Below are 21,206 nucleotides of genomic sequence, written 5' to 3' on the forward strand. Positions count from 1 at the left end.
TAAATTACATAAATTGATGACATTATGAGTGGGACAAGAAAGGGGGTGACTGTTTCCTTGAAAACCAAGTTGAATGCTTCAGAAAAACTCAACAGCTAGAAAAGAAGGTAGACAACTAGCTGTGGCCAAGACAACCACAAAAGATTTGGAAAAGTTTCTAAAACATGGAAGGTTTCTTGTGATTTATCTATTCAATATGTAATAGTTTGCATCGACTAAACCCAAACTCATAGTCAAGCACAGAGAACTGCACTCAATATGCTGGGGTAAACCATAATGGAACAGAATATAAAAAACAATGTATATATGTGTATAACTGCATCACTTTGCTGTACAGCAGAAATCAACACAACACCCTAATCCTAGGAAGAAAAGTTATGACAAACTTAGACAGCATATTAAAAAGCAGAGATATCACTATGCAGAGAAAGGTCCCTACAGTCAAAGCTATGGTTTTTCCAGTAGTCATGTATGGATGTGAGAGCTGGACCATAAAGAAGGCTGAGGGTCCTTCTTTATGAAGAATTAATGCTTTCGAACTGTGGTACTGGAGAAGACTCTTGAGAGTCACGTGGACAGCAAGGAGATCAAACCAGTCAATCCTAAAGGAAATCAATCCTGAATATTCATTGGAAGGGTCTGATGCTGAAGTTGAAGTGCCAATACTTTGGCCACCTGATACAAAGAGCTGACTAATTGGGAAAGACCCTGATGCTGGGAAAGGTTGAAGGCAAGAGAAGGGGATGACAGAGATGAGATGGTTGGATGGGATCACCGACTCAATGGACATGAGTTTGAGAAAGTTCCAGGAGATGGTAAAGGACAGGGAAGCCTTGCATGCGGTCCATAGGGTCGCAAAGAGTCGGACATGACTTAGCGACTGAACAATAACAACAACCTGTTTATAAAGCCAGAAGATCAATACTTCCATATATGGATTTAGGAAATGGTAGAGGAAAAGCTTCCCTCATAGCTCAGTTGGTAAAGAATTGGCCTGCAATGCAGGAGACCCGGGTTCAATTCCTGGGCTGGGAAGATCCCCTGGAGAAGGAAATGGCAACCCACTCCAGTATTCTTGCCTGGAGAATTCCATGGACAGAGGAGCCTGGCGGGCTACAGTCCATGGGGTCGCAAGAGTCAGACACGACTTAGCCACTAGAGAAAGAGAGGAAAAGCAGGCTTTACATGAAAAGTTAAAAAACTGTTCTCTGAGCAAAGAGAATGAAATATATGCACCCAGATTCAGCTTATCAAACAAAATACACCCCCCGTTGGCATGAGATGAAGGCTCGGTACTGGCAGAACAGAAGGCGCCATAAGCCCCAAACGGAGTGCCAACTGCCTGAGCCACCAAAACACAAGCCACAGCAATGCCCATATCAAGAAGGTAGGTTCTCATGTTAAATGTTCTTTTAATTAGAAAAAAAAGAAATCAGTTTTGAAGGTGCCTTTTGAAATCTTGAAATTAACAGGCAAATGCTGGTAATGAAGTTAATCAAGTGTTAGAAAGCAAATCACCATCATAGCCATCATCATCATCTACTAGAAGCCAGGAACATAAGAGACACCCTGCATGCATAAACTCATCTATTCCTTCCAACAGGCTTCCCTGATGGCTCAGTGGGTAAAGAATCCACCTGCCAATGTAGGAGACGTGTGTTTGATCCCTGGGTCAGGAAGATCCCCTGGAGGAGGAAAATGGCAACCCATTCCAGTATTCTTGCTTGAAAAATCCCATGGACAAAGGAGCTAGGTAGGCTACAGTCCAAAGGGTTGCGAAGAGTCGGACATGACCGAGCGACTAACCACAGCATAGCACACAATCCTCCCAACAGCCCTATAAAATGGACTTTTTTTTTTTTGCAGATGCAGACATTGAAACAAGCAGTGATAGATGGCTACCTTCCAAGAAGTAGTTCACAGTTACGAAGGCTTTAAAGCTTCTGGCACCAGGAAAGGACTAGAAAGTACTTCAAAGTGCAGAAGTCAACCATCCCCGTGGCTCCCAGCTGCACTTCAGAATCACCCACCGAGCTTCTGAAAAATAAGGATTTCCAAGTCCCACTCCACATCTGCCAAATGTGAACCTCCAGGCAGAGGGTTCTGAGAACTGGTATGTTTTTCCTAAAGTTCCCCAAGTCAACAGGAAGCTCGGACAGGCATGGGAACCACTGACCTATGGCATCCCCTAGTCTGTAGTCAGGGTTTCCCTAGTGGCTCAGATAGTAAAGAATCCACCTGCAATGCAGGAGACCCAGGTTCGATCCCTGGGTCAGAAAGGTCCCCTGGAGGAGGGCATGGCAACCCCTTCTGTTGTAGCCACACGTTCCGGGAAACAAACTCACTCAGAAGGACAATGCAGATAATGGAGTGCAGTTTATTACACGGGAGGGCCCAAGGCGGAGTCTCCTCTTAGCCAAGGACCCTGACCAGTTTTTTTAAAACCTTATATACCCTAAGTGTACGTGCTCAAATCCACCTCCCCAAATTCCTTGAAACTAGTCTGAACAAGATAAAAGAGAGATACGATCAAAGTTAACCCATGATTCATGTGTCATAAGCCTAGATAGTTAAACAGTGGACATTTATCAATAGGCCTATGGTCATACCCCAATAAGCATAATGGGATTTATGACTTTGTTCTGTTACAGAGATAATTAGCATATTCTTTTAGGTGATGGAGAGTCCAGGTACAAGTCCTGAGGCTCCTTCATCTGGGGGGGTCTGATTTTCCAGTTTGTATGTCGTTTCTACAGATACAGGGCACACAGCTCAAAGTCCACAGTCCAGCCCAAGATGGAGTCCTGCTTCCAAGACGGAGCCTGTTCTGTCTGTTTCCTCCTTCACTTCCAGTATTCTTGCCAGGAGCATCCCATGGACAGAAGAGCCTGTTGGGCTACAGCTCTTCCAGAGAGTCACAGAGTCAGACACAACTGAGCAACTAACACTTTCACTTTCGGTCTGTAGTGTGTTGACGCCATAGATATCGTGTGTATTTAAGATTGAAATAAAAAATGTTCTCACTCTGGGAAACGTGGGACGTTGACTTGTTTCTTCTGTTATAATTCAGACAAGCCGCTACGTTCCACTCTCCTTAACTAGAAGAAAAGAAGTTTGCAGTGTTACTGAAAGCTCTGCAGAATAAGGTATTCTGTAGGTTTGCAGTGTGTATCCTTTGCAGAAACACCAAATTCTCCAGCTCCCCCAAAAGTAGGAAATCATCTGTCTCCTACAGAGACAAGCTCTGTCAAGGGTGTTCTTGTTTCTGCTGAAAGACCTGAAATAGTGCAATATTGGAAACTCTGGCGTGAGGGTCCACGAGCGAGGACATGATGTTCTGTGCTTAACAGGTGATGCCCACGTGGGCGGAAGCCACCAGGGCGGGGCTCCTTTCCTCTCCCACCTAGACACAGTGGTCCAGGCTAAAGGAGAGACTTGGTTAAAGGCTGCCTCCGCTTCTTGGCCAACCTGACCCCATCTGCAATAGTCAGGCTGCTATCGGCAGTCTATCAGTGGCATGTAAACCTAAGACTTAGCGAAAATATTATCTACTTTTATGTCCATTTAAGTCTTCAGCACAGTGCTGGATACTTTCAGCAAGTGCACAATAAATGTTAGCTATTGTTACGTTTATTACTGTTAACACTTATCATCATCAAGTCCCCTATTTCTCACGGTGAGGAGAAAAAAAAAAAAAAACCACTTGATTAAACACAAGGAGAGTGACCCAGTGTTCCAGTTATTTATTGCTATGTAACAAACCACCTCAAAAGCTAGTGGCTTCAAGCAACCACTATATTTATTTTGCTCATGAATCTGTAATTCAGGCAGGGTGTAGGGAGGGGAAGGCTCATGGCTGTTCCACTGGACATCCGCTGGGGAGGCTGGAAGACAGCGGGGGCAGGGGCTCCTGGGGCTACTAAGGCTTGTTCACTTACATGTCTGGCTCGTTCACTGGGAAGACAGAACCAACTGAGAGCTGGACAGATGAGACTTCTTGGACCACCCTCTCCATCTCTCAGTCTCTCTCTCTTTCTCCACGTGTCTCTCCAGCATGGTGGCTTCAGTGCAGCCTAGTTTTTAGGCGTCAAAGATGCCTCAAGGCTTCAAAGATGCACGTCCTCAGAGAGAGCATCAGGTCGGAAGGCTGTCACCCTTCATGATCCCACCTCAGAAGTCATGCAACATCAACTCCATTCAACTCCACTCACTAGAAGGAAGTCACTCAGGTCAACCCTTAATAATCAACGGGAGAGGAATTCAACTCCACCTTTGCCGAGAATGGTGTCAAAGAATGTGCAGATACGTTTTAAAACCACCACACCTAGGAAAATCACTTCTTCTTCCTTTAGATTGAACTCTGTATTGCTGCCAAAAGGTGCAAATCTAACCAATCCTGACTAGCCATTGTTTACATGAAAAGAAACTGCAATTCATGGACTACCTTTCTGATCCATAAAATTATACAACTTGAACAGACTTTAAATTCTTCTCTAGAGTTCAGCAGGGAGAAAGTGGAGTCTTGGAAGAACTAAATATTTGTTCCAAAAAGCAGGAAATGGTTCTGTTAACACTGCTATGGTATTAATAAAACTGTTTATCAACATTCTCCTAAATACAGGCACTCCTCAAGGTATTTGACAAGTACCATCTTGCACAGGCTTTATCATACTTCTAAACACAGAGGCTATCTTCTAGATGGGCAAACCGGGGCTCAGTTTATGTAAGTTGCCCTAAATCCAAGTTTGGCTTGGCTATGTTAAGTAGCCATAAGGAAGTTTGAGATTTCATCCACCTAACTGGAAAGCCCGAACTCAGTCCACTGTATGCTCCCCGCCCCAACCCTCCCAGAGGTAATATGGTTAGGGAAGTAGCTGGTGGGGTCAGCTGATGGGGTCAGAGTTGGATCTCTGTCTCTTGCCTGGAACTCAATGCTATTGAACTTTCTCCACTGAGGATTAGGCTTTCAAGAGATCCATCCATGAGAGGTAACTATGAACTTACGAATGGACTGCGCACCATTACACTAGATCCTTTTTGGTGGGAAAGAGGAAGGATGAATCTGGACCCCCCAGGACCCATGGGAAGCTGGAACACCCACAGAGCAGGGATGCTGGGGGAACCACAAGCTTTCCCTGGCTGCAGATGTGCCAAGCTGAGATCTGAGTAAGGAGGATGAGGATGAAGATACGAAGACAGTCTACTCCTTCCTAAGGGTCTACGCATACAAGCCACCGAAGAGTAACAAACGGAACGCATTTAATCCAAACCACCCCTTAGTAACTACCATTTAGCTTTTGTTTTCTCCCCAAACGGTTTTGTGCAAGCAAACACAGCCCGAGGGTTCTTAAACCTTCCCCAGTGTTCACCTTCAGCTAATGAAGGAAAAGGAAAAGACTCCTGAAACGATATTTCATGAGATTTGTGTATTTTTCATATTAGTTTCAGACCCTTTCTTCAAATCTCCTGGAACCAGTTCAATTGCAGGAAGATGGGTAGGCAGGAAAAAAAACTGAAGTGGATTTCTGAACAACTTGGCAAATTAGCAAAGTTTTTAACATCATTAAAGAGCTCTTAAATATTCTTCCCCAAACTCCATTTTTATCTTGTGAATGCATTTCAGTAATTGCTCTAAAGGAAATTGTGGATCTTTGGCACAAACATAAATGTTTGCACGATTTAAAATTCAGTGGCAGCAAAGATCATGATTTTTTTAATTGCTAATTCTTAAACTAACCTTTCCAGTTCGTCTCTTCTTGAAGAATGCCAGTGCCTATCAGTTGAAGCCGTAATAAAGACAATGCATATATTATTTAGTTGTTTATAATTGCAAACAACTTAGCCATATTTCAATACTTAGCCCTCAGCTCCAACATGGAGCATAAGCAGGAGATGATTATAATCATTCCATCATTCTGTAAACAGAACACTGGGGCACTGAAAAACAAGACTGTTTTCTTAAAGCCAGCAGCAGAGAAAGAGAAGCAGGTCTGCAGCCAGGTGGCTTTTAATTCAACCACCTTATCCCAGCCCACTGATTGCTCAGTATTTGCTGGTCATATTCATCAAGGATGGAGACAGACTGTCCTGTGACTCAGGGAGACTAGTGTTCCAGACCTGCCTAATTGAATTAGCCAGGATGATTAACACTAGCTGTCACAACAGATAAGCTCCAAGATCTCAATGGCTTAACACAAACATCGAATGCACAGAGATATCAAAAGAGGGCTGGGGAAGACAGGATGCTACCATTTCACACAGTCATTCAGAGACTGAGGATCCTTCCATCCTTTCTGCCATCAAGATATAGATTCCAAGGCCACTACAGGAAGGTAAAGAGGGAAGGCATGGAGGACCCCATGGGATATTTTGTGGGCCTAGTTTGACAGTGGCAAACATCACTTCCTCTTATCTTCCAATGCCCAGAACTCAGTCACATGCCCCCGCCACGTAATTGCTGGAAGCCTGAAGATAAGCTCTTTGCCCAAGAGGAAAACACAGTCTCTCAGTGAATACAGCATTGCCAATGCCACCTCAACCAGAGACCAAGCTACTTCTAGGTTACCTAATATCCACCTCCCTAATCCAGACTCTGATCTGGTATAAATGGTTCCATAAGAAAGATAGTCTCCACCCTTCTAGGAATTCCAGATTAAAGTTCTACACATGCCAACCCAATCTGTGACCTAGGTCAGGATGATGAACAGGAATGACCTGGATATGTTGGGCCAAAGGGAATACCTTCTGGACGTGAAGGAACCACCTCTGTCAATTGCACTGTCTACATGTCAACACAGAGCTTTGAAGCACCAAATACACACCTCAAGGGCCTGAGCCCTCAACAGGATAGGGTGGTTTCTCTTCAAAGCTTAGTATCCATCAAAAACTGACCATCAGAAGATGATATTGCATCTTGCCCAACTAAAGCCACCATGATACCAATAAGATGGAGAGTCAATGGGCAGGAGGGCACAGGGCAGAAGCCAAGAACAAAGCTTGCCCCAGGCCTGCTGAGAGTTGCCCAAATGAAGAAGAAATTAACAATGTGCACTTGTCAGCACTCTCGTTGTGCTAATTTCCTTGCAAATATAAGCAAAGCCTTTTAATTAACTTAATATCAATTTCACTTTTCTCACAGTTTGTTCTAATTATGGCCTGGATTTAATGCTCACACAGCATAATTCAGGGCTCTAGAATTAACAGCTTTACAACTTTACACACACCAGCAGCTGCTAAACCTAAGGAAAGCCAGGTTCCCTGCTGCCTTCCTGACACTGCATCCCCAAGCCTCCCTCGGCAACCCCTGGACCAGCCACCAATGCTACTTGGGACCAAGTCCCACACCTGGAAGTCAGAAAGTGCCAACTTCACCAACGAAGACAGATAAAGGCAGCTGGTGGTTGTCTCTGGACAACTGCTTTCTCTGAGTTTCCGCTTCCTCAACTGTCAAATAATATGACATATAATATATGTCATATATTATATAATGTACACAGGTTTGGTGTAGACCTAAGCAACATGAAACACTGGATATGTATTAGTGTGCATGTGTTCAGTCGCTCAGTCATGTCTGACTCTTCGTGACCCTAAAGACTGTAGCCTGCCAGGTTCTTCCGTCCATGGGCTTTTTCCAGCAAGAATACTGGAGCGGGTTACCATTTCCTTCTCCAGGGGGTCTTCCCTGGAATAGAACCTGCGTCTCCTGCATTGGCAGGTGGATTCTTTACTACTGAGCCACGAGGGAATCCCTAGGATATGTATTAGATATCCAACGAAACACTGCATATGGTACACTATGGTATGCATGTATATTTACAAAGATCATATATTATATTTCATCAAATCTAAGATGCCTTCAGTCGTCAGCGACACCATTTTTATGTACCCAGAAAAGAGGAAAGCACTGCCAATTAAACTGGGACACACTACTGATCATAAAGTGAATCTCAATTTCAGAAATGTAAAAATGTGCATCTCAGCATTGACAAAATGTGGTTGTACACGGTAGTTTCAATCTATGATATGTCTTCAGATCAAATCCAAGTTAACCAGAATGCCCAAGACTTAATATTTTAGTTCATTGAATTTCTAGACAGCATAGAGTCTTCCTTTATTTTACTATTTGCTGAAAAGATATTGGGAGTGTAGAGATGGCAGATACCACAGTTTCTACAAACACCATTCCTTCTCTCCTTCTCTTTTGCCTCCACCATACTCTGAAAAGCAACTATTCTCTTGAAGTAAGGTTGGCCACGTGGCCGTTCTCTGGACCACATGAGCTTAGCAGGAAGACTTCTGGAAAAGATTTTCTTCCCTGATTAAACAATAGGAGATGTGACCAGTGGCACAGTACGTCCTACTTTACACGAAGATGCAATGACTGGAACCACTGCAGCCATCTTGTAACCATGAAGAAATGACCAAGAAAATATAATGAATTATGACATTATAGTGTCATCATAATGACTTCACAGTTCCAGACCAGTGCTGGTTACCACTACTTCTGGACTTGCTAAGTGAAAACAAGTTACTTGCTGATGAATTAATTTCTAAATGACATAGAGAAGGCTTTTAATATATACAATGGGATACTATTCAGCCATAAAAATAATGAAATTTTGCCATTTGCAACAACACAGATGGACCAGGAGGGTATTAGGCTTAGTGAAATAAGTCAGAAAGAGAAAGACAAATACTGTATAATATCACTTATATGTGGAATCTAAGAAATAAAACAAACTAGTGAATATAACAAAAAAGAAACAGACTCACAGACATACAGAACAAATGAGTGGTTACCAGTGGGGACACGGAATGAGGGAGGGGGAAGATAGGGGTAGAAGAATACAAACTATTGTATAAAATAAATAAGTTACAAGTATATATTGCACAACACAGGGCACATAACCAACGTTTCATAATAACTAAAACTGAAGTATGACCCTTATAAACTGTGAATCACTATGTTGTACATTTGTAACTTATACCTCGACTGTAACTCAATAAAAAAATAAAAATAGAAAATGTTAATGAATAAAACCTATTCCCTTGCAAACTGTTACCATGTAAATGATTCATTCTAATGCAAGGCAGAGATAAACAACAGCTAAAAGTAGACCCACACAGAGTACCATAAGAGCCTAGAAGAAGGAACAATTAATTCTGACAAGGTGGCAGGGAAGGTTTCAAGGAATAAAGGACATCTGAATTGGTTCTTAGAGGATGCATGAGATTTTAATAGGATGCGGTGGGAGGAGGGGAGTATTATTCAAAATCTAAAAGTCTAAAGACCCTAAAGTCACATAGCTCTTTGTTAAAAAATGTTTATTTTCTTGATTTGGCTGTGCCAGCTCTTAGTTACAGCATGCAGGATCTCTAGTTGCAGCATGCAAACTCTCAGTTCCCTAACCAGGGACTGAACCCGGGCCCCCGGCATTGGGAGTGGGGATTCTTAGCCACTGGACCACCAGGGAAGTCCCCTAAAGTCATGCCGCTCTTATTGACACTTTGGCCCCTAGAAATACAGAGAAGTAGATCCCCAGTCTCCTGACTGTTATTCACACTCTTTCCAGCAGCAAAGTACAGCACCTAACAAGCCCCGTATAACCATGAGACAGCCCTCAGTAAAGAGTAATCACACGATTAGCCATTGTGTCGGAGGCAGGGTTGGAAGGAGGCTCTTCTGGAACCCTGCTCCCTGTTAACTGTCAGCAAGCTCGTGTGCTGGCGTCTGGCTGTGGCCGCCTGTAATTACGGCAGCAGTTTATTACTCATGCATGGCAAGGCTGAGGCTCTGCAGTTAGCCATGACAGGGACATTATTAAAAGGGAAAACTTCTCTATCAGTGGCTAAGCCAATTGTCATCCACATGTCAAGCAGTCTAAAGACCTTCGAGGTGTCATAACAAAAGCAGAGGAAGGTCTTTCAACCAAGTGAGCCCTGCATTATTTTTCAAGTGCTACCCAGAATTCAGAAACGCCTTCCCAGCTGATGGGGCGCTCCTATTCCTCCATCAAAGGCCACCCGGTGGGGAGCTGGCATCCCCGATTGATTTTTTGAGTTCCATCATTTGGTCCCCTCGGCACAGGAAACAGGTCTTCTCCTGTGACAGGGCACTCCAGCTGAATCCATGAAATGCAGGAGGACCCAGATGCCTGGTGGTGGCCTCGGAAGGCAGACCTGTAGGGACTGTGGCTGCAACAGCCACTGCTGGGCTAAAGCCTCCAGGCAGGGGGCTGCTGCTGCAGCAGCTGCAACAGACAGGCTTCTGGGTCATCTGAGAGCAGCAACAGGGGAGGGGCGGGAGGAGACGGGTTTGGATCGCCACCGCAGAATCCCTCCAATCCACCCCTACTTCCTCTTTGACTCAGAAACAAATGGGGAACAGAAAGGAAGACCTACCAGCAGCTGCTGGGCAAGCTCAGGGCAACCTAAGACTGCAGAGGGCATGCTGAGGTCGCCAACGCCTGGCTGCGTGGGCCTTTCCTTGGGAATCAGCCGATCAGGGGGCCACGAGATGGATGGAGCAGAGGGCACAGAGGCGAGGATCCTGGAGGAGCTAGGAAGAGAATTCCCGTCCAGGCTGATGTGAAAGGCTGGAACCAGAGGAAAGGAGAGCAACAGGCATTGCTGAAGGGCTGAGTACACCTCTGTGAACTCATGGAGTGGGGAGCTCCCCAAAGGGCGGGGAGCACGCAGCTCAGAGTGCCGAGGGCTGATTCTGATTTTCCAAAGGGCCAACTCAGGATGTGGCCAAGGAGAGGGGTCAGAGGGCAAGGGCACCTGGAATCACTGAGGCTCAGAGGGCTCATTGAGTGCTGAACCACAGGCATGGCTGGGCCAGCGACACCAGAACTTTCTACCCATTGCTGGATTCTAATTCACTTTCCCACCTGTTTGAGTGCACACTAAATCCCAACACAACGTCAATCCCCTTAGGTCATCACCGCAGTGACCACTTCATCCAATAGCGCCCCACGTCTACAGAATTACCTCTAACTTGGCCAGAGGCTGAGCCTGGCTGGGTCCAGCCACCATTCGGTCCTCTAAACAAGTTCCACGTGGCCAATGAAGGTCACATGGCCTTCCTTCTGTCCCCTCACCCATCTCTGCCTCTACTCATTCCCCGTGTCAATCGCCCTGCCTGACCACCTTCTATGATTTGCTTCCATGTCAGGCCCCCAAGTGGTCTCACTACCTGGGTCCTCTGGTCTATGTGTTAAAACTTTGGAGTTCTCGCCTTCAAGTTCAACACTGCTTGGTCAAGCACCTACTGAGGGCCAGGTCAGGTCTCACCACCGCCATACTCATTCCACCTCTAAAACCTTGTGTACACCTGGTGAAACTACAAACCCGCCCTTCCAACTGGACCACAGATGTCTAGGTGGGCGTGCCATCTACATCTCTGCATCCATGCAGCTAACCCACACCCCGCAGTGAGGAAGTGCTCACAAATAGATGGAAATGACCAACATTTCTGCAATGGGATTTGATATATACAGGCGACCATTTCTTCTCCCAGGCCTCAAAAGCGATCATCCAAAGGCACCACTATTATAAGTTAAGTGGAAGATGGGGAAGAAGACAAGAGAAGGAAGAGAGAAACAGAACTCAGCCTCGGACAAAACCACAAAAAAGAGAAGAATCCTAGGTTGATTCAAAGAGCTTAAGCAACTTAAGAGCAAAACAGACCTTTCCTGCCCTATCTTGAGATTTACACCTCAGGTAACAAGGACCAGCACTACTGTTCATGCATTCGTTCCAGAAATATCTGCTGAGCACCTATTATGAGCCAGGGGACTTCTCAGCATCAGACATATGATGAGGAACAAGCAAGCAAGGCTCCCTTCCTCAAAGAGTGAGCTTTCATTCAAAAAGACACATGTACCCAGATGTTCACTGCAGTACTATTTACAATAGCCAGAACATCGAAGCAACCTAGACGTCCATCAACAGGTAAATGGATGAAGAAGTTGTGGTACATAGCACAGTGGAATATTAGCCATTAAAAGGAACGAAGTTGAACTGAAGTGGGTGAACCTAGAGCCTGTCATCCAGAGTGAGGTCAGTCAGAATGAGGAAAACAAATACCGCATATTAACACATGTATACAGAATCTAGAAATCTGGTACTGAGGAACCTATGTGCAGGGCAGAAATTGAGATGCACGTGTAGAGAACAGAGTTGTGGGCACAGCGGGTGAAGGAGGGGGAACGAATCAACAGTAGCATTGCCATATATACACTCCTGTATGTCAAACAGATAGCTGCCGGGAGCTGCTGTCCAGCGCCAGGAGCTCAGCCTGGTGCTCAGTGACCACCTATTACAGAAGGGTGGGATGGGCCCAAGGCGGGGGAGAAAGGCTTGGGAGCAAGGGACTATATGTATACTTATGGCTGATTGACATTGCAGGGCTTCCCAGGTGTTCCAGTGCTAAAGAATCCACCTACCAATGCAGGAGACATGAGAGACATGGGCTCAGTCCCTGAGACAGGAAGATCCCCTAGAGGAGGAAATGGCAACCCACTCCAATATTCTTGCCTGAAAAATTCCATGGACAGAGGAGCCTGGCAGGCTTCAGTCCACGGGGTCACAAAGAGTCAGACATGACCGAGCACACACATGCATGGACGCTGACGTGCAGCAGAAACCAACACAACATTTGTTAAGCAATTATCCTCCAATCAAAAAAAAAAAAAAGAAAAGAAGCATTCTCCCAGCTGCCACACTTCGGGCACCGTGGCGCATGCTGCACACTGTGAATCCCTGCTCCGCCTGACTCACAGCATCCCCATTTCACAGCTGAGAAATGGTGGTGAAACTATCACCATCTATGTAACACACGATAGTGTATACATGTAAGTGCCACTCTCGATGCATTCCCCCCTCCTTCACCCTGCTGTGCCCACAAGTCTGTGCCCACAAGTCTGCCCAAGGTAGGTCACACAGTTAATAAGTGACAGAACCAGTCATCAAACCCAGACTGTCTGCCGCCCAAGAGAACACCCTTTCTCCCAATATTATATTCTTAAAGACTGAGAGGTGTCTGACCTTAGGTGTTTCTCCACTCAATGTGGCTCCACTGAGCCCACGCTCCACCTCTCCATTCTCACTCTTAGCTCTAATTGCCAAACCTTTTTCCCCATCCACAAAGGACACTCCAGATTTGGCAACAGCAAAGGTCAGGGCATCAGAGTTCTTCCTTGACAATGACGCTGATGGCCTCTCCCCAGTTATTCTGGGCCGGGCAGGCGGCAGCTGCCCCTGCTGGCAGGGTGCCCGGCACACACACTGGCCAACACAGATGTGCCTGTATCCCAGGGCTGTCCAAGAACCGGGCCCCCCATCTCTCTGGAAGCCACCAGATGTGATCAGTCCATCGGAGGTAAAAGAAGTGAGCCTCCCTCCAGTGCCCAGGCCCTGGCTCTGCGGATCCGCCTTCCACACACCCGGGCCCCTGCTGGCCACCAAGCCCTGATGAAAGCCTGTTGTTGTGGTTTAGTTGCTAAGTTGTGTTCAACTCTGCGACTTCATGAACTGTAGCCTGCCAGACTCCTCTGTCCATGGGATTTCCCAAGCAAGAATACGAAGTAGGTTATCATTTCCTTCCCCAGGGGATCTTCCATACCCAGGGGTTGAACCCACATCTCCTGCATTGCAGGCAGATTCTTTGCCACTGAGCCGCCTGGGATAAATCACCTACTTTCACTATTCAAGGATCCCGACTCAGGGATCAAACCTGCGTCTCCTGCACTGGCGGGCGGACTCTACCACTGAGCCACCTGGAAGCCCCAATGAAAGCCTCCATGCAGCTCCTAAGACTCACACTGCCCTGGTACCCTTCTGAGGCTCACCTGCAAGGAGTGATTTTAATGCGAACATGTGCCCTCAGCTCTCTCCCCCTTACTCCTTCCCACTGGGAATGCTAGTGCCCTCCAGCTCAACAGTCTGTATGAGCACACGTGTATTCCATGAAGAAGAAACAGCTCAGGGCCAGCTCCGGCATCCAGGAAGAGATGCTTTCAGTATACAATCCCTCTCCTCCCAACGCCACCTCGAAGGCCCAGAGAACACACCTCTGCCCTGTCCTTCTGAGCCCACTCACTTTCTCCACCTCATGGGCCTGCTGATGCAGTAGGCTGGGTGGGCTGCAGGTGGGTTGTTTGGGAACGTGTCAGTTTCCTGCAGCTCCGACTCCAGCTTCATCTGTCCGTGTGGCTTGGGGGCAGGACCAGGCTGCGTAATTTTGACTTCTCTCCCTGCCTGCAAAGGTTTTCAATTTCTTCAAGCAACCCTGCTTCTATTCAATATCCTTCTGAAATCTAAATTTGGAACCTAACCTCAATCGATTGCATTTCCTCTTACGACAGCAGGGCCCTAGGCTTACCGGATGGAGTAGTCACATGTGCCCTTGTGAGTCCCTGCACCAGGGCATGGATGAGGGACGAGGTCACCAGCCAGACTCATGACAGCCCACCACCTTCATCCTGACCTATCGGGGGATGCTCAACCTGGGAAAAGGACCGTGATATTCTGGAATCTTGACTCTGCCCCTCACTGTCTGTGTCATCATGGCCAAGTCACATAGTATTCTCTAAGTCTCACCTTTCTCAGCTCTAAAATCACAGAAAACAAATAACTTCCTCAGAAGGTGACAGCCAGCCAAAAGCCCTGTACAGAGTTACATGGGAATTCTATCAGGAACTCTGTCTGTCCCTTCGTCTGTTTTCCTAACATTAGTACAAAACCACCATTAAAAAAAAAAAAAAATTAACACAATGTTATTTTCTTCTGCATAATGGTTTTGGATTCTCTAAAATTTCCATGATAAAATATGAATTAATTCTACTCTAGAGAGAAAAGGAACATAAAACGAGCACGTTATAAAACCACACATTCACAAAAAGCATACTGAACCGTGCTGGTCTTTAACCTGGCTAACTGCTTCACTTCCAGGCTCCTCCGAAGGTTCTAGCGCCCTTTAATCAGGGTCTGGTGAACGACCAGGGGTGGCCTCAAGATGGTGCAGGCAAGATGACAGAGACAAGATGAATACCTCACACTCACTCTACCCAGCTAAGGCTTTCCAACTCCTTCCTCCAACTACACCCACCCCACATAATCCAGTCTTCACAGAATCAAGGTTATTTCCTCTGTGGTTACCATTTACCTCCCAAAACTAGCTTCCACCCAACTAATCAAACCAATAAACCTTTTTGCCCACATGACATACAGGGTGTTATGACAGATGCTGAAGGATGGGCATGGTATTAAATAGTTCAAAATATGGTTCAAGTCCTCAAAACACCTGCAGTCCAGTTCTGAACTCAAAAGGCAAAGCCACCGAGGCACTAGAGTCAAAGCCATGGGTGCCATGGACATGGGCAAGAAAGCTTCAAGCAACCTGGTGCAGGAAGAGCTCAGACCGTGGGAGTTGGCACAACCTACCGCCCCCAGGGAGTGACCTGGAGTCAAGCTTTAAAGGACACATGAATGTAGAAAGCGGGTGGGGAGAGCAAACCACAACAGCCAGCACTTCTTAAAGACTGGACCTGAAACACGGAAGACGCAACCCTCAGACAAATGCAGGGCTATTTCAGCAAGTGGATCAGCCTGGCTGAAGGAAGCAGAAGCACTGGGCCAGGGTGGGAACGTGGGCTGACAGTGGTCGGCCTTGACCATCAGCCTCTAGGCTTGATCACGGTTCCTCAGGAAACACAAAACTCCTGGAAGGTCTTGGGCCCTTTGCAAGCAGTGCTTTCCATGCAGACAGCCAGAGTCCCAAAAAGGAGGGTGAGAGAACAGAGGCTGGGGCTTGTGTTAAAGGGCACTACAGCAGCAGTTAAGGGGGCAGCAGTGGGTGCCCAATGGTAAAGATGGAAGGGCAGGTGTCAGAGAGGGTCTGGAGGGGAGAGGACAAAATCATCTCAGTGTGCTTTTCCCTCCATTTCAGCTTTTCCACTTTCCCTTTAGAGTGTCCTTCTCAGCCTGCATTAAGAAAAACAAAGCAATAACAGCCTGCAACCACTTTTCAAAAGACAAGCACTAAGAGTTTTAGCAGAGAAGCCCCGTTATGAGGAAGTCTGGATCACCCCTGGCATCCCCAGCCCAGAGGGGCCCTTACAGGACACCCAAGAAACTGTTTCCAGGGTGAGAGGACACTACAGATGGCTGTGCTGTGTCTCCTGCTTGAACTTCATAAGAGACCCCAGGAAAGGTCTGAGAAACCTGAACATCATTAAATCACCAGCTCCCACTTGGTGCCCAAGGGGCTGGGCCCCTCCTGTGTGCCCAGTGCTTGGCTCTCTTGAGCCCTCCATTAATTCCCAAGCAATAAGGAGCACCAAGGTCAAGGTTTCCTTGTTCTCCTTCAGTAGCAAGGAGTGGAGACGCTGCAGCACAAGTAGACACAGGAATCCAAGTCCCATCTCAGCACCCTCCCACCGCAGCAGAAGACCTCGGCAGGCCTACAGAATCAACAGGTGGGATGCGCTTTACCCAAAACATGCACAGGCAGAGGATGGAGTGCTGTGAGTGGGGTGGAGAGAGGGAAGGTCACTGCAAATTACACTTGTCAGCCAGAAAGATAACATCTATCTAATTGCAGCTTGAATTTCTGGCTTGTTCAGGAAAAGCTCGAAACCCAGTCTTCCTGCCTGCTTCCCCTCAGAGGCTGCAAGTCAAGAAAACTCTTCTTCCTAACCCAGGCAACCAGTCCCCCGTGGTGGACATCCCCACGCTCCCAGGAAATCGCTTACAGGGCAGAAGAGCACACAGGGAAAGAAGCCAGGACCCCAGTTCATCTGAAGCAAACTCTTAGCTTTCCGGAAGTCCTCACTCTCCCACCAACAGGCAAGTGGGTTTTCCTCTTTGCTCTGCCTGGCATAGGCAGCAGAGGGTTCTGGGTCATGGTTCAGGCCACAGACTTGCCAGAGATACAGTCTCAGACCCCCTCAACCCAAAGCTACTGAATCAGAGACTCTGTGGGTGGGGCCTAGAAATCTACCTCTTAAAAGGCCCTCCATGTGACTCTAAGTTCAGTTCAGTTCAGTTCAGTCGATCAGTCGTGTCGGACTCTTTGTGACCCCATGGACAGCAGCACGCCAGGCTTCCCTGTCCATCACCAACTCCTGGAGCTTACCCAAACTCATGTCCATAGAGTCGGTGATGCCATCCAACCATCTCATCCTCTGAGACGAGAACCAACTATCTCATCCTCTGTTGTCCCCTTCTCCTCCTGCCTTCCATCCTTCCCAGCATCAGGGTCTTTTCCAATGAGTCAGTTCTTCACATTAGGTGGCCAAAGTACTGGTGTTTTGTGACTCTGAGGCACACCTAAGATTGGGACTTCCTTGGCAGTCCAGTGGTTAACACTTCACCTTCCAATGCAAGGGGTGCAGGTTTGATCCCTGTTCGGGGAGCTAAGCGCTCATATACCTTGCAGCCAAAAAACCAAAATATAAAACAGAAGCAGTATTGTAACAAATTCTTTATTGTTTGGACCATTAAAAATGGTCCACATTAAAAAAAGAAAAAAATTAAGACAAGCCAGTGAAGCAGCTGAGAACCTCAATTCTGGAACCAGACTATGCCAGTTCTGTCAGAACTTAAATTCCCAGTTCTGTCACCCCCTAGTTGGGTGATTATGAGCAAGTTACTTAAAGGGCAGTGTTAGTTGCTCAGTTGTATCCAACTCTTTGCAACTCCATGGACTGTAGCCCACTGGGCTATATGGAATTCTCCAGGCCAGAATACTGCAGTGGGTAGCCATTTCCTTCTCCAGGGGATCTTCCCAACCCAGGGATCAAACCCCGGTCTCCTGCATCACAGGCAGATTCTTTACGGTCTGAGCCACCAGGGATTACTCCCCTAAAAGGGGAGTATCAGCACCTATCCTTAGTGTTGCTGGAAAGACCAAATGAGTCCTAGTGTGTCCGTGGCACTTCGTAAATACCGCTTAGCATTTTATTATTGTTATTTGGGGCACTGATGGGGTGTATATCATATTCTGTTACCTAATTGAAATGATTTGTGTCCTTGGGTACAGCCTGACACTTAAGGGAGCCAGATATCTTGTGCGCTCTTTTGAGTCCTATGGATCAGTCTATGGCCTGGATCTGTGTAAAATAATAAGGACCATCCCATAAGCATCCAGTTCCTCCAGAAATGAATTGCGGGCTTTTGTTTCATTCTGTGCCTTGGTTCTTGGACATACAGGAGAAGAGCTCCCACCAGACGCCCGCAGACAACACCTACAGCTGGTCCACACCTACAGCCAGGCCCTGCTGTCTGCTGGAGGTCAGTGGGATTGCAGCATCCCACTGCATGTACAAGTTCAAGGATTCCCCTGGATATTTGTTGAGTGATATCAAGAAGCTCAAGGGGTCCTTTCAGAGGATGCTTGCAAATCTGACCCCATCCCATCTGGAAGGACCCAGAAGGGATCATTGAAAAGTGGGAAGAAGACAGTATGGTGACATTCTTCTCCCTGCCTGCCACCGGGCTGGTCTCTAGCTCCAACTGCAGGGAGGACAGTGGTTGAGCTGAGCCAGGTCTTACTAACATCATCAAAGTGAAGACTCCCTATAATTAGGAGGAGACATTCGATGGAAGCTGTAAAACACAGGCTCTCTGGTCAGCCAGACCCGGGGTTCTGACTCCAGACTCTGCCACTTATCAGCAGCAGGACCTCAGGCAACTTAGTTAACTAACCTCTCCAAAACTTCTTATTTCTGATATGGGAAATGGAAAGAACCACACTGAACTGATGTGAACACTGAATGAGATAATGCACTTGTAACCTCTTGGCACTGTGTCTGGCACACAGTAAGAATTTCACCCATAATTATGATCATTATCTTTATGACTATCAGTAGCTCTGGCATTGGAGCTGCCGGGGTGGCTCCAGTGGTAAAGAACCGGCCTGACAATGCAGGAGATATAAGAAACACGGGTTCAATTCCTCCGTTGCGAAGATCCTCAGGAGGAGGGCATGGCAACCCACTCCAGTATTCTGGCCTGGATAATCCCAGGCACAGAGGAGCCTAGTGGGTTACAGTCCATGGGGTTGCAAAAGTCGGACAGGACTGAAGCGACTTAGCACACCCAGCTCTGGAATTACCATAAGAACTTGAGTTAGAAGCTTAGGAAGGGAGATGGCAGCCTTGAATCTGCCTTGGATACCAGTCATGTGGACCTTGGAGAGCTGCCCATACTCTAGTGTAATATTCTGACCTTGGGGGCAACAAATGTCCAATGATCCATCAGTTCCTGGACCAGATGTGACCAGGGGGTGTGCAAGTTTCCCTCTCCACCTGAAACAGTGAGAACGTTTTAGCTGGGACAGATCCTGATAACTATCACTGATTGGATGGCACACCTCTCTTCGCTACATTCCTTAAAAACCTGCTTCCCCTACACACCGCGAACTTTAACAATTGCCCTCAGGCAGCTCTCAGGGAGAATCCGGAAGTTTTTAATAGCAGCTTCACCGAAGCAGAGCCGGGAAGGGAGGGGTCCTCGTTACTAGCTGAACAGGCTGCCTCCTAGAGAGATAACATTCCTCCAGCGCACTACCGAAGCGCGTTAGCTCCAGATCTAAGGCCTCGACTTTTGCAGACGTTTAAGCCCGCCAAAGGCCCCTCCCTGTCCGACCCCACCAAAGGCTAAGCTGTAAGAGCTATTTCCTCCCTTAAGTCGCCTGCGCCTCTAGTCCCATTCGGCCGCGCGTCTAGTTTCCGCACTTGGGGCCAACTGGCCAGGTAATGATTCCTGCACGCGGAGACCTGGAGCCAGCTGTGCTGACGTGTTTCCACGATAAAAGCAAACTTGCAGCTGGAGCACGGAAAAGCCGGGAATTCTTTCCAGCAGCCCCGGCCTCCTGGCCCAGACGGGGCAGGAAGAGTAAAAGGGAGCGCGCGGGAGCCAGGAGGTCTGCCTCCCGCCCCGCGCGCAGGGCCCCCGGGGGTGGACCGGATGCCCACGCTGAACCCCGTGGCATCCGCGTGCGTCCTTACCGTTTAGTTGCCGGTAGACAATGTCCTCGAGCAGCGAGAGGCGCTTCAGGACCGCATCCTGGATGGGGCTGGCGCTGTGCGCGCTGATGTTAGCGGCCTCGGCCCGCGGCCGAATCTCATGGAAGGAGTCTCCGCTGCGCATCGAGATGGGCCGGCACTTGGCCAAGAAGAGCACGAAGCCGGCCACCGCGATCAAGTTCAACACCAAGAGCACTTTGACTCTTCTCAGTGAAGCCATCAAACACGCCCAGCCGGCCCTCGCCCCGGACCCGCGCCCCTTCGGGCTCCGGCGAGGCGCGGGGCAGCCGGGGGCCGTGCGTGCGAGCCAAGCGCTCCGGACGGCTGGCGAGGATACCAGCCGCTCCCGGCCCCACGGCGCGGAGGCTCGGGCAGCGGAGACGGTTAGGAGGTCCGGGCCGTCGCGGGGAGAGCGAGATGGCTCACGTGGAAGCCCTCGGTCTGCAGAAGTGCTCCCCCAGATGCCTACTCGGTCCTCGGCGCGCGGCCCCTACCAGTCGCCTCGGCTTCTCGGCGAGGGGCCGGGGGTCTCTCCTCTGCACCAGCAAGTGGTTCGCCGCTGGACCTCCGGCCGCCGGGAGCCGGGCTGAGGACACAGGGGCCGGCAGGCTGGGCTGCCCCGGCGCCGCGGCGGGAGCGGCACGCAGGTGTCGGGCTCAGGGTTCGTGGCCCGCCCGCGGAGGTGCGCACCGCGCCTCCGGCCGCACAGCCACTACCCTAGTCCTCAGGCAGCCGTCGCGGCGCGCCGGCCGCGGTCTTCAGCCGAGGACCGGCTCCCCGGGGCGGGCGCCTTTGTTACGCTCACCGACCCGTTCCATCACGCAGGGCTGAGGAATAGCCCGTGGCCAGCGCCCGCATCGTCGCGGCTCCGCAGTCACGCTCAAGTCTCAATTACTCTTAAAGTGGGGGCAGCACTAGGGGGCGGGCGAAGGGGCAGAGCGCGACGTCCTCTCCGCCCCCTCGCGCCCGGGGACACCCCACCCCGCCGCCAAACTCACCAGCGCGCACAGCGCCGCGGGCTCCCGGACACGTTCCAAGTCCTGAGCCCACGCAGTGAGCCTTCGGGGCCTGCCGGTCACGCCGGCCTCTCTCCGAGCTGGCGCGTCGGGAGGCTAGGCGGAAGGCGGAGTCGGACCTCAAAAGTCACAGCAGTTCTGTACCCTCCTCCACGAA

General features: G+C 48.5%; 1 protein-coding gene across 1 annotated transcript in view; it reads right to left on the bottom strand.

The window, feature by feature from the left end:
- GALNT17 (polypeptide N-acetylgalactosaminyltransferase 17) overlaps window positions 1–20,722 on the bottom strand; it is a 430,081-nt gene extending 409,359 nt beyond the window's left edge. Inside the window, exon 1 of the mRNA NM_001192067.3 lies at window positions 20,016–20,722. Within this exon, the coding sequence (NP_001178996.2) occupies window positions 20,016–20,253 (238 nt within the window). The 5' untranslated portion in view covers window positions 20,254–20,722. The remainder of the gene's footprint in view (window positions 1–20,015) is intronic.
- Window positions 20,723–21,206: the final 484 nt, after the last annotated feature.

The sequence above is a fragment of the Bos taurus genome, chromosome 25, assembly GCF_002263795.3.
Source record: "Bos taurus isolate L1 Dominette 01449 registration number 42190680 breed Hereford chromosome 25, ARS-UCD2.0, whole genome shotgun sequence".
NCBI lineage: Eukaryota > Metazoa > Chordata > Mammalia > Artiodactyla > Bovidae > Bos > Bos taurus.